Here is a 14,286-nt window from a genome sequence, read left to right as displayed (position 1 = left end):
GATGCTCCTCCCCGGTTTCCCCACCCCCTCCTCTAGTCTGGATGGCTGCTGTATCGCACAAGAGCAGCCTCAGCACATATCACATTATACTTGATCCAGGTTAACCTATAACCCTGTTAAATGGCTGTAAATTGGCAGCTGGGAGGAGGACTGTTTGTACTTGAGTCAGTATCCGATGATCCCCGCTTCCAGGAACACAGACGGTGAGCGAGGGGGAGAACATGATCATACGTGAAAAGAAACTTAAGGGGAATGAAGAAACGAGAGTGAAGAAGGGGGACGGTAGAAGGGAAGTGTGTGTTTGTTGGTGGGTGGGGCATCCTGTTGTGATGTCAGGCAGCCAGTAGGAGCTGTATGCTCTTTGATCTGGCCTGTTTGATGTGGCTTCATTTGGTTTGGAATCACAGTCCTATTTCCCCCTTGGTACCAACATCTACCTTCCTGCACCATCCACACACACACACACACACACACACACACACACACACACACACACACACACACACACACACACACACACACACACACACACACACACACACACACACACAGATCCCTCCCCTTGGAGGCTGTTTGAAGTTTTCTATGGAGCTTAAATGGATAGAAGATCATATAATACATTTGGACTGACGCACTCTAATTGCACACACACACTCATACTGTACATGCTGTACACACATGAGCAGCCTCATTTGCATATTTGGGGCATTTTTAGTCCTGGTGGCAAGTGACCAAGTGGTGACTTAACCCTGTGTATGTGATCTTCCCTTTCATTATGCTGCACTTCACTGTTACAACTAAATGGAGAAGTAACGTGAACATGGAATGAGTGAAAGCTAAATGTCCAGGTAAAGTAAATGCCACTGATTATCTCAACATAAGGGACATGTTATAGAAGTTGAGGCGTATTACAATAACTAGTAAGAATCTCTCCTGAGGCGGCATTTCACGATGAAAACTCGCCAGAGTGTCCGTTAAACCACGGCACCAGGTGCCTGTGCTTGTTATTCTGCCACTCTGTTGGACAGCGAGCCTCACAAATATGTCTGCGAGTGCGTGACAGTTTCAACCAGTGTGAAGCTCAAAGGCTGTGACCACTGCTCCCACACGATCCTGGCGCTCGGAAGATCGCGGCGGCCGAGGGGCAAAAGCATCAGCGTGCGAGAGACGCACAGTGGGAACAGTGAGTGTGTGAAAAGGCTCGTGGAGAGTGCACTATTACATCACCACTTCCTGTGTCACAGAGTCTCAGTAGGGCACGTCGAAGTCTCCCTTCACCCCCATATCCCTGCTTCTGTCAGTACAATAACATGTAGCCCATTATTCTAACAAGAGAGGTTCGAAGTGTGTTTGTTCAATTCCTTATTTGTGTTGCCAGTGACACACAAAGCAGTCTGGGCCAGGGGTTGACAAAGGCTTCACATGCCTTAGAAGCATCCTAATAGATTGAAATCATTCTAATCTGAAGGCCTTCTTTAAAGCTGGGTGTTATTGAAACATGAGGGCATACTGGACATCTGAGTTCTGACATCCAGTTGGGTTTGGGTCAGATCCAGCTACTGCACTGTTGGGCCTGGGTTGGGTCCAGAGGAAAGCATGTGGCCCGATGCATGCTTAACTCACTGTGTTAGTTCTGCTGCTGTTTAAACCCTAAATATGGTCCCAACACACTAAATCTATTTCAAACTCAGCCTAATACGTCACCCTTAATAAAAGAGGATGTAAATACAAACATACACAGCTGCATCTCCAGCTCTACTTCATGCAAGCCCATGAATTATAGTGTGAATAATTGAACATCAAAAAGCATGAAAAATTAGATATTGCCCAAAACAACACTCAAAGCATATGTGGCTTCCTCAAACAACTATCTGCTAGTTTGAGGTCTGCATCACGACTAGGTACATAGTTACAGAAACAGTCAACCAATCAGTTCAGCCAACATAAAAACAGGTGTTTCCATCTTTTGCTTGGTCCCTGTTTTAAAGAGGTGCCTGTTCCTCTAATAATAATCCTAACTACAGAGCAATGGTTTCTCCTTCCTTTCCGCTCCTTCTTCCAGTAATCCTTCAATTCATCTGCCCCTGACGATGGACTCTGGGGCGCTGTCAACAGTCCTCTGGCCTAGTTCTCAGAGCACCATCAGTCCACCCAGTCTGCCCAGTGCACCACTGAGAGCTCCACTCCACCACTCACTACAGTGGATGAGAAGCTTACTGTCTCCTCTGCCTCTTTTGTTCCCTTTGTTTCCCCCACAGCAAGACAGAAAAACAGAGGAAATCCAGCAGGAGAGACAGAGGAGAGGGAGAATGGGTGGAGGCAGGAGGAGAGGGACGTGAGGATTAGCCTCATTTTTTTGTTGTGTAATCGCGCCAATTCACGCATTAAAAGAGCAACGCAAGGAGCAAACAAAAGAGGCTAATTTCACAGCTCTTCGTATGCATAATTGACTAGCTGGGAGTTTTCAAAAAGATCAAACTGTTTTTTTTTTAAATATAGGTAGGAAATAGATGTACAGTTTAACCCACGGAGGAAAAAACAGCTGAATATTATCCGTCTCCACCTCTGCCAGAAAGAATGATGGGGCCTTTTGTCCGCTCTCTACTATTACACTGACTCAGATTCACTTACAGGGGGAGCGCTCACTTCCCCACTTTAAACACTGCAATGGATCAAGTGCTGATTGGAAGGCAGTTGACTTTAATCACGCTGTGATGATGATCCAAAAGTAGCAAAAGATTACATCACCTCTGTGATTGTGTTTTTTTAGCCATTAATGCAATATGTCCCCGACCTAAATAAGGTTTTACTTTCCTGTAGTTGAACCAATCATAACCATATGTGGTTAACTCATAACGCTCATAAATCAGTGTATAATGATCATATGCTATTTCGTGGCTTCGCTTGGCGAACGAGGGGAAACCTGAATTTATTTGATATCAACCTCAAAATGTTTATTTAACTGTAAAAAAACTTCTGTAAGCAGGAGACGAGTGGAGTCATGATTTCCTCCACCGCGCTGAGCGAAACCCGCCCCCCAGCTCACTGGCGGCCGCCGAGATTCAGGGGGAGAAAGAGCGGCATGCAGATGAGAGGACGGAGGCTGTCTCGCTGCATAATTGATGAAGTGGAGCAGCTAATTCCAATCTAAGGGGCTGAGGGGAAAGAGGAAACCATCTGTGTGTTGTTGTGTGGCGGCGCTGCAAGGCCAGAGATCAGAGATGCCATATCAGTGGAACATCTGCACGGTGACATGTCTGCGCCATGTTTGGGTAACGCAATAGTCATGTGCGATGCCAGACAGCGGGCTGCAGACAGTATTAGCTGCTACTGTGCATCGGATGAAATGTATCACGATGGGAATGAGAGGAAAGGTTTACAAAACTGGTTATGTTATTATTGCTTGAAACTAAAGTTTGGATCATTCACCTTCTCCGTTTCCTGTTACACATTAATGGTAAAATAAGCACATAAAGCAGAATATTTGTCGCATTACAATGATACATACAGAAACATGAACTATAGTTTAATCTTATAGCTAATCGTGAGTATTTTATTGTGAAGTTCCCCTTTCAGATGCGTAGCTTTGGGGCATAAACCATATAGTCAATATTAAAATACAAATAAAGCCCAGATGAGTCGGAAGTGGAGGCATTTACAACATCTCGCTGCGTTCTCCTGCAGCCATCAATCATCTGGGTTTAATAGTTATGGAGAGGTCAATCTCCGTCCCCGTCGTCTCCTTTACTAGGCTAAAAGTCATTACTAGCTGTGCCGGTCCAATCGTGTGAGTGGGCTGTTGATCCACAATGGAGGAGCGCCTGTCAAATCACTTAGAGCAAGTGACAGCTGCCGCGGTGACCCTCAGCACTTAGCGACAAGGAGAAAGGAAGCTGAGCCTGATGAAACAGGGGCCACAGCACTGTACTGACACAAAGAAGGTCTGAAACGCTTAGATGGAACCAGTCACAGTGTTGTTTGGAGCAGACAATGACCAGAAGAGCAAGCAACTAAATCTCTATGCATCATTTGAAAAAAGCTAATCGTAGCGACAAGCCCAGAGGTCAAAGGTCAAAGTATCAGTCTCAGCATTTTACCATTTTTAAGGTTGTGCTTTTGCTTATTGCCCTAATTGTCATGGTAACAGTCATTTGTTATTGTGATCATCATCCTTTTGTACTCAAGAGCCAGTAATTACTCCAGGACCATGATATGAAATGTCCATTGGACCAATTTTAGCCCATGCATCAGCTTGGATTAAAGATCCAAAATTTGAATTAAAAATAAAAAAAGAAATACTATCCTACGGTGAACATTTATTAATGGTGGTATTGTCCTTGGATAACGTGTGAGGCATTAGAGACAGTTCTAATGTGAATCTACCCACTGTATGTACAGTATAGGAGGCAAGGCGGAGCAGCACAGCACTGCATCATGCTGTTAGACAGAGGCTGTCAGTGATGATGGACAGGAGGCGGAGCTGCTGTACGGCAAATCCTGCTATCGAAGTCCGTAGCTTCTAATGTGAATAAACAGAAACTAAAAATCACCAAGTACCAAACGACGCCGTGCTCAGTATAAAACACGGGATATGATACAGTATATAGAGCATGAAGAGCACTCGCTGTTCATTCAGTGGCTTCCTTTGGAAACGAACAAGAGAATATTGATTGGCCGCGCTCATTGTCATTCCGTGTCTGTGGCCTGTTCATAACGATCAGTGTGTTTTACAGTGAACAGCTGAGTGTGATGAGAAGGCTTTGACAGGACTGACAAAGGGTTCAGTCAGAGAGGCAGCCTTGGCTGACTCCCAGCACCCCCCCCCCCCCCCATCTCTACCGGCCCTAACGAGCCCCGGGGCTGTGACGACCTCAGAGATTTTAACGAGCTCTAACGAGGGAGATGCTCTTTTACACGTCCGAGGAGCCTACTGGTGCATTAGCACCTTCTTGCTTCTGAAGTGGAGGGAGAGTTTTTTCAAGGTCACAATCACTGATCATCAACAACATCAACATCAATGATCATGTTTTGATGTGTTTTCTTTTTTCATCATACATACATGGCAGATTCATCGCATTCACTGTATTCACCTTTCCTTACGTAACTCGTGTTTGATACTGGCATCTGTATCTGTATGCTCTCATCTTTCATTTAAGCTGACTCACTCCTACTGTATTTTACCTCCTACTTAAAACAGAGTCCTATTGATGAAGGAGGAAAGATATTCTGTTCCTCTTCTTTCGACCTACAGTACACGCATCCTGGTCCCCCCCCCCCCCCCGGACCACACAGACACAAACTGACCACAGAATAGGCTAATGACACACTGCCAGAAATCATGTGGGGCCCTGTACCATGACCCACAGTACTGGGACACTCATTGTGTCAGGCTTTAAAAAGGATGGACCGCAGCAGCTTCTACGTGGACGCCGAGCAATTCACTTCCCCCCTCTCCTGGTTTGTTGATGCCGTGTTTCTGCTGCCACAATGAGGAGGCAGACAGGCTTCAGGCCACATTGTTCAGCTTTCATCTCTGCTACCAATAGTTGTCGATGTATTTTTATTTTTAGTCATTGTGACTTTTGCAGCGTTTTTAATTCAAACGTCAGAGGAATGTGACAACAAGGTCGACTCTGCAGCAGCTGGAGCTTTTGTGACTCGGTGAAATCCACTTCACAACTCGTGCGAAGTTTGGCCAACTGCAGGTGAGAGACCCTCAGATAGATGAGAAGCAGCAAAACAGACCTTCATACGCTGGACCAACGCATTCTGCTGCACAAAGCCGGCCTTTAGCATTCCTCATGCCACAGGGCAGACGTCTACATGAAAGCCCCGTCACTGCACAAAGCACTGACACGAGCGCACGGAGGACGCCCACAAACGCACAAGCTTGTGTGTTAACAGGTCATGATGGCGGCACGCACCGTGCTTCAGAGCACGTGTGCAGTAAGAAGGAAAACAGTCTCCTTCAACCTGGGGCTGTTTATTGATTCAGTTATTGCACTGTTCATTTAAAGGTGGATCCGAGAAGATGCAGACATCATTCTGCATCTCAGAGGGTAATAACAATTAATGACTTGTTCACAGCTGTATATTTGTCTGATAAACTGCTAATAATCAGTATAAAAGATATTACAGCAACCGTTCATGTTATAGCTCCATGTTCCCCCATAAGTCCTTATTTAGTCACAAATAGTCCTTAAAGCCTGAATGTTAAATGAAAAATGGATCAAATATTTAAATGTCATTATACATTTTTCTTTCAGTCTAAAGGAAAGACTTTCTTCCTATCTAAATGCTTGCATTGCAACCTTCTGTCAACGGAATATTACAGACAAACCACTGGTCCATTTAAGCAGCTGACTGTGAACGTGACCTCTTTGTCTCGTCATATTATCGCCCAGTGACCTTTGTGTGTGTGAGTGCGTAATTTACTAGAAAGTTCCTAGACACCGCCTCAGGGGACGCACATGGGGAGACTAACTACAGTGTGCGACGCCTACAGTCCACACACACACACACACACAAACACACACACACACACACACACACACACACACACACACACACACACACACACACACACACACACACGGCAAACTTTCAATGTGTACTGTACATATATTTCAGATGCTTCTGAGCCATAGTCACATCTCTACACCACAAAAGACACAAGAGCACTTAGGAAGTGACTGACTGTCTTGGGTGGAGGGGATGCTGAGAAGCTAAAGAGGAAGGTTAGACCTGAGGAAGAGGAAGACGGCGAAGAAAGAGGAAGAAAAAGTGCCTTGTAAACAGCCCGGCACAATGTGCTGATGTTGGGATTCAGCAGGATTCAGACCGGCTCCTGCTGTGAACTCACACACGCGATCGACATCTGACAGCACCAGGTCCATGAGCAGTGATGTATTACTGCATGACCTTTACTCTAAATACCTATTTATATATGTTAATGGCCACCAGAAATGCAGTAAAGAAGATATTTTCTCCCACTGACCCAGAGCGAAGCTCAGAAATATTTTATATATTCCTTCCAAGTAATGCTGTATGTGGAAGGCAGTGTGGATGATTCCACCTCAGAGTAGGTGTGTGTTACATGATGTCAGGCAGAGAGCTCACTGTGCATTAACGATGCACTTGTTCGGTTAAGATCTTCTGCTCTGCAGTGACTGTGCAATTGTCTCAGTCTCGCTCCCACTTAATAAATGGAGTTTACAACAGCCGGCGGTTTCAGAAAACCACTTTAGAAACAATTTCGGAAAACTCTTAATCCATTGTTTTTTTTCTCTTGGGAGTAATTGTTTCGCGTTGACTCATGAGAGTTTGGGAGGTGATGACCTAACGGGTCTCACATTCTCGCTGATGTTTATTCACTGCCTCCTTGGTGCTCGGGAATCCATCCATTCTAGACTGGACCGGCGTTGGTTTGTCAAGGGTAGTGACGCAAACGTTTTGCCGAGCACATAGACAGGAGCACCAGGAGAAACCGCGCGGCTGTTGCGTGGACGGAGCTGCCGTGACAGGGCTCTCCTTGTGCCGCCTCACGCTGCTGCAGCTCCCGCGTGCCGCTCTGCTAGGCTAAAAGTCATCGCACTAGCTGTAAAGAACCCTGCTGAGCGCTTAGCTCAGATGCTGTGTCATAGGTGCTGATGTTGCTACGCAACCAACACCGAATGCCTTTCAGCGGGATGAACATTTTCACAAGTCAGTTATCATCTCAAAATGGTTGCTTTTGGCAGAATAATGATTTTCCATTAGCACCAAAGCCGAGCGGCCGCCTTTCATTTGCTGTCTTCATCGCGGGCACGTCCCTTTATACGGCTCCCACAAGAATCTCCTCCGAAGCAGCACACATCAATGAAGCAGCTCAAACTAGAGCATGTGTGCACTGGATTATCATATCACTAATAATAAGATCATACAGTGGCAGATCCCAATAATTTGTCGTATACATTACAATAAATAGAGGTTATTTCAGAGCTGGAAAAGCATTTCTAATTGTTTAACATATTGTATTTTATTGTACTTTTTTTTTTTTTTAATTCCTGGCTAAGGAAAAAGAGATGATCACAAAAACTCTACAGCTTTAGTTTGCATCTCTCCTTTAAATTGCTCCAGTAAGCGTTAACTCATGGTTTTATTTTCATTTCACTGTGCATCCATTCCCTAAAATGCTTTTCCTGTTAGGGGTCACGGGGTGATGGAGCCCGTCCTTGTCACCAAGCGCTTCATAGACGGGTTTTTATATCAAGAATATTATTTTTGTATGATGTGTTGAATGTGTAGCACTGAGCCAATATTATAGTTATGTTTCCTTGTGAAAACATAAAGCTAATCAATAGTCTGCCCGTGGGGCAACACAATAATATACTGGGGGGCATTAACCTTCAAACATAGAAGCATGTGACATATTCATAATTACAGTATGATGAGTACGACCTCCTCAGTGACGCCTAAAAGCAACATTTAGACACGGAAAGACAGAGGAGTCATAGACAACGAGCCGCTTCTGACAAGCAGACACATTGACAGAGGCCGTGTCATCCGTGTCAATGGTCATTTGATGGAGACTTGTTATCGTCTCACAGCAGCTGGCTGCATACAGTGCATTAAGCATCACCACCGCCTCGAGGTGCTGAACACAGTTACACCTGACAGGCAGGAGGAGGAGCGGCTCGGACACTGGGCGTTTGACGGCTCCTCGCGCTTCCGACCAGCTCGGCCTGACAGAAAATCAATGACGCTGCACTCTCGCGGAGGCGCACTGTGAACCGAACGCGCGGCCGTCACGTCCGGAGGCGCTCGCGCTCCTCCCGCTGGCGCTGGAAGCGGTGCTGATGGAGGGGGCGCGAGGCGACGGGAGCCCCGCGAGGCTTTCACCCGCTCCGCGCGTGCAGCCCGTGTGACGGAATGTGCCGCCGCAGCCGCACCGCGAGACCCACGCGCAGTCCGGCCGTCGTCCCGAAGGACGCGGTGGCTCGTGCAGACACGCACGGCCCGTTCACGCGAGCGTCGCTCGCGCATTTGTTGCGGGGCGAGGGCTGCTGAGCATCACGCAGAGCATGTGCGATCGCATCCAATATTCTGGAGACGGAGGAGGTGGAGGGGACCAGAGGCAGTGGGTTTCGAACCGACAACGCATTTGATACCGAGACGCCAGCTTCATTCCAACGAGGCCGTGTGGTCGTTCACAAAGCATGTGCAGAACCGCGATCGCGGAACCACTCAGACGTTTCATTTACCTTCATGTCGTTGACAATCGCCTGGAACAGACCCCCGAGGGCCCCGCATTCCTTCTCCACGGTCTCCATGTTTGCCAAATCCACCATTCGCCGGAATTTGCAGAAGCGCGCACCGACTGCGCGCTACCAACACCCAGCAGGGAAAAAAAATCAAAATATATCTGCGTATATTTCCACGGAGCCCCGCCGTTTCTCCTGTGAACCGGGAGAGCGTCAGCGGTGGGGGGAGAGGGGGGGGTGCAACCGAAGCAGGGGGAAGAGAGGGGTGAAGAAAGAGCGACGCCGAAGCAAACGGCTCGCGCTGCGGTCTCTTCTGAGCGACGGGAAGATGGGTTGTGGGAAGGATGGTCGTTCTCTCTCTCTCTCTCTCTCTCTCTCTCTCTCTCTCTCGCCCCCTCTCTCTCTCTCCCCCTCGATCGTCTTTGGGTCAGCAGGCGGTGAGACGTTCACACGGCACCGGGACGACCACGCTCATCTTGGCGCAGCCGGCGCTACGCGGAGTCGACGGGGACGCGTGTGAACGCGGCGGAGACACGGAGCGTCGGATGGCAGCGCGTGCGTGACGGTCGCGCGCGTCCTCCCGCTGGCAGGAGCCGTGCGTTCGCGTGTGCGCGTTAGGTAAAGGCGGGCTGTGATTGGTGCAGAGGCGGTGGGCTCAGCGGTGCGGGGAGAACGGTAATACGATCCACGCGGCGGCGTGGGAGTCCAAAAAAAGGGGCCGAGCCGCTCCGGACGGCCAGTCACACGGCTACGCGCGCGCGCGCGCACGTGCACCTACGGTCGACCGTCAGACAAATCAGCGGGGGGTGAATGTCAAGTAGATTTCGCCGTACTGTGTATGTGCTCAGGAATGTGTCCTGGTGGCCCCATTAATCACTTCACAAACATCCGACAACTCTATATTTCTCCTTTATTCACTTTTATTGATGGCTCCAAACGTCACCTGAGGACATGTTATAAGAGAAACCCTTTCATAGAGCAGATACATGTGACGTCAGTGTCCCTTTGGAAATACTGTAACCAGCTGCCAGGTCGATGGTCCAACAAAATACACACAGATGATGTATTCACACAGGATGCTTTATGCAATGATGTGTTCAAAGGTCAAAGGTCACTGCCTGGGATATGTTTTTGACCACAAATGGTTGAGAACACTACATGTAAATGCACACAGCAAATGAAGAGCGGTGAATGGGATCCTTTTTCCTGTATCGGTTTCAAGCATTAAGTTGCCGCTGACATGTGATATCCTCATGATAATTTCTGAATGTGGTGAAAGGATGTTATATAACACAGAGGTCAAGTATTCTAGTAACCCGGTACAACTGGTACTAACGTCCCATACGGCAAAGTGGAAGGAAAGCGGCTAATTGCCCTAAGTGTGTATAGGAATCAGCTCATACCACATCCTGAGCGTCCTCATCCTGCTTTTACATGGTTTCCTGTCCTCATGTCGTTCCTGCACACGGGACAGTTGCTTCACAGGCCGCCTGGAAACCGTCACCCAGCAGAATGGACCGGTTCAAATCCTCCTCTAGCTGTCATCATCCCCCCATGGGGCCTTTTCTGCAAATGATGAGATCACGTGTTGAAGGAGCTATACTGTACAAACACTGAGGCTGTATTAACAGCTGTATATGGGACACGCACAGTGACAGAGTCCAGTGTGAATCAGTTTGACAGGATATTGCTGCATTCCTGCCCGTGGTGCTGGTTTCAACTTAAAGGTGTTCTCACATATTCCAATGCAGGTACTGGAAGGTCCTGTGGTGTGACTCGATACAGCTGTTGTCCTTTTGGGCCCCATAATCAAAAAAAACATGCTGGTACACCACATGTAAATGTAGATAGAAACACAATTGTTCACCGTTTTATGATGTATTTTTTAATATTTGGATTAAATCTGTCTATAAGTAATGATTGCATATGTTAAATCCTCCTGCAGGATTTAACACATGATGTGAGCTGAGCTTTTCCCTCATACTTTTCCCTCTCCATCTTTCTAGTTCACATACTGTAGGTCTCTCAGTCCAAAAATGGTTTCTGTCAAATTCTAATCTTCTCAGATTCCTTCACTTTCACTGGGATCTTTTGGACTTCATATCGATATTTACAGTCAGACAGCTGCAAAATGTCCCAAAGCTTTTGAGCCTTTGAACATTGAACTACTTTTCCTAAAATGGCTGTAGATTCTTGTTACCGTTACATTATTGTGAAACCTCCAAAAATAAACCTGAAAGTCCACACTTCCATCACGTTTTGATTGTTTAATTTCAAACCCTTTGTGGTGGTTTACTGTATAAATGCAAGAGACACTTCTGGGTCAAACTGTAAATATGTATATTCAGGTTTCTGATGAGAAACATACATAGCAGCTGCTGTAAAACAGATTTGCTGCTTTGGTGAGAACATGAAGAAGTGTACAGCCAGATATAAAACTGTGTGACACATTTGCCTTGAACGTCATGTTCACGTTTATAGTAACGTGGGGGAGCAGAAGGGGCGGGAGGTAAGATCTTGATGCTAATTAGTGTTTTTTCATTTACAATGAAAGGTCAACGCTCGAAAGCGAAGGTACAGGAAGCACAGTGTTTGTCTGAAGATCACAGCGTCTTTGTTGCATTGCAGTGTGACTCTAATCGCGCGTGAGACGTGCAGCACGAGGACGTCTGAAGCAAATCGGCACGCGTCCTACTGTGCGGCAAGCGCTCTCCCGCGCATCGTTCCACATCGCTGCAGCGGTTGTGCGATGGAAGCAGTCAGACAGCACAGGGAGCATGTGTGTCGACTGCCCTCACGCAGTCCAGGTGAGCGGCTCCGCGAGGCACAGTCGCGTTGGTTCGTGACAGAGGAGTGTTCAGGATCCGCTGCATTGTGAAGTTAGATCATAGCGTTCGTAGAAACATGTCTCATTTGGTCATAAACCTGTTGTAGTAATGGAAGAATTAGGTTATTTTATTGTGGTAGTATTTTAGCATGTTGGTTGAACTGAATAATTGATAAAGACAGCCTTAATCATAATTAAAGGTGTTCATCATCAGGTCCCTGGTGTTTCTGGGTTCCTGGAATGCGCATTGGCCACATTCAAACCAAGTTAATTGCATTAATCCTACTGGAAAACTAATCCTGCTGTTAATGCTCCCGCTGCCACTGGACACTCGATCACACGCGTAACGGTGCAGTGTGTCTGCTGTGATTTATTGTATTTGAACTGCGTGTGGTAAAACTGAGCTTAGTCACCGAGTTTAGAATAAAATATCAAATGCCCTAAAAAGAACTGGCATAAAAAGAAGATTCACCCACTGGCCCTGGTTAATCGGCTGTGACAAGGTTGCGTGTAGGAAGTAGCTCTGCTTAAAATGAACCCCACCTTATCTTTTCATCACCACTGACTGCTAGAATCCACAAAGAGAATTATATAATTATATATAATTACCAAACTAAAGTGTTTACACTAGGTTAAATCCAATTAGGCAACTGGTACAATTTCAAAGAAACAACATGGAGGCAACCATTTTAACAAAGACACAATAAATTCTACTGGACAGGGGTCAGGTGTCGCCCGACCATAAAACCCGATGACTCTGCGTCGTCTTTTGAGAAGAAGCTGCGGGATTCGAGCAAACGAGTGAACAACCTCCTGTCCAGCAATACGTTGATTTATACCAGCGTCACTCAGTGAGCTGTTCTGTCCAGAAAGTGATTTATCATCAGCTTGAAGTTCTGTCAGGGAGAGATTAAGAGGGCGTTTTTTGGCCAAAGAGGAACCAAAGACCAGCTGTGACACTGCTACAGCAGCATTTTCCACTAGTGTGAGACAGCAGATTTCAGGGAATAGAAACAGAAACGGATCACGCCCAATAACATGCAAACGAAGAGCACGGCAGCACGAGGGCAACTGTAAAAGTATTAAAACCCATTCTGTGGAAACAGTGCTACTGATGTTACTACACAGTGCTACTGTCCAAACCTCGGTTCTACACGTGGATGATTTTGTGATTCAGAATTTGTTCCACCTGCTGCCACAAATAAGTCATTTTCCAGGAGCAAAGATCAATTCAGAAGCAGGAGTCTTCTTCATGTGCTGCGCGGGGAGATAAGATTCTTGTACTAGAGGCCTAGGTTCAGGCTGGTATTCTGAAGAAAATGGAAAAAAAAAACACTACAAGTACATCAGCAAGAAGTAAAGTACATGTACTGAGCAATAGTAGTGGATGCTGGAACCATAATCAGACCTGAGGTTTTGGTGATTTGCATTTTTATATTTTTATATATTGTTTATATGTTCCATGGATACATTTGATACCTTTAGTTTGCCATTTTCTGTTTATTAAGTCCAACCTTCATGTGCAGATCATCATCATTACCTCTCTTGTGTCATTCTCACCTCCTGTATATATTCCCTGTGCGTGTTTCATTTATTCGTTGCATCCCTTTTTTTTTTTCAACGAGTCACATTGTCACTGTGGGCTGAGTGAGAAAAGGGAAGCACTGCCATGAAAGCTCGGGAAAGCAGAGATCTGGGCTTCTACCAGAGAGGGGAGGAGGAGGGGGGGGGGGGGGTGAAGGGGGGAGAAGACCCCGGTCCTCATTAGCCTCCCGCTCTCCTCCGCTCCTTCGCTGTGCTCCTCCTTTTGTACGGCGGAGCAGAATGTAGGTCTGCGCTTGCCTACAGCCATCAGCAGCAATCAGTTCTGCCCCAGTTACTGACGCATCTCGCAGACTCAACACACACACACACACACACACACACACGTACGTCACAACAGGCATAAATACACGCGCAGATTCACAGAGGAGCGGACGCGCTCGCAATATGTCGGCGGAGGCTCACACGGACCGGACACGCATGTGTCTGGTGACAGAGGCGTGAGCTGAAGTACACGTAGGCAGATTCAGGCTTTAACACAGGGAGGAGGAATAACATTAAGATTTTAAATCAAATATTATTAGCACAGTTGTTCCTTCGTCTGTGAAGTTTTGAAACACTAGAATGTGGTAAATATGATATACAATATATATCACTACATCTCTCAGTGTGACT

The 14,286-nt window shown here is 46.6% G+C and overlaps 1 protein-coding gene across 1 annotated transcript in view; it reads right to left on the bottom strand.

The window, feature by feature from the left end:
* mtss1lb (MTSS I-BAR domain containing 2b) overlaps positions 1-9,830 on the bottom strand; it is a 50,164-nt gene extending 40,334 nt beyond the window's left edge. Inside the window, 1 exon segment of the mRNA XM_029143837.3 lies at positions 9,243-9,830. Coding sequence (XP_028999670.2) covers positions 9,243-9,329 — 87 coding nt within the window. The 5' untranslated portion in view covers positions 9,330-9,830.
* Between the last annotated feature and the right edge of the window lie 4,456 nt (positions 9,831-14,286).

The sequence above is a fragment of the Betta splendens genome, chromosome 3, assembly GCF_900634795.4.
Source record: "Betta splendens chromosome 3, fBetSpl5.4, whole genome shotgun sequence".
In the NCBI taxonomy this organism is placed as follows: domain Eukaryota; kingdom Metazoa; phylum Chordata; class Actinopteri; order Anabantiformes; family Osphronemidae; genus Betta; species Betta splendens.
Note: the sequence above shows the minus strand (reverse complement) of the source record. Positions and strands in the feature narration are given on the sequence as shown.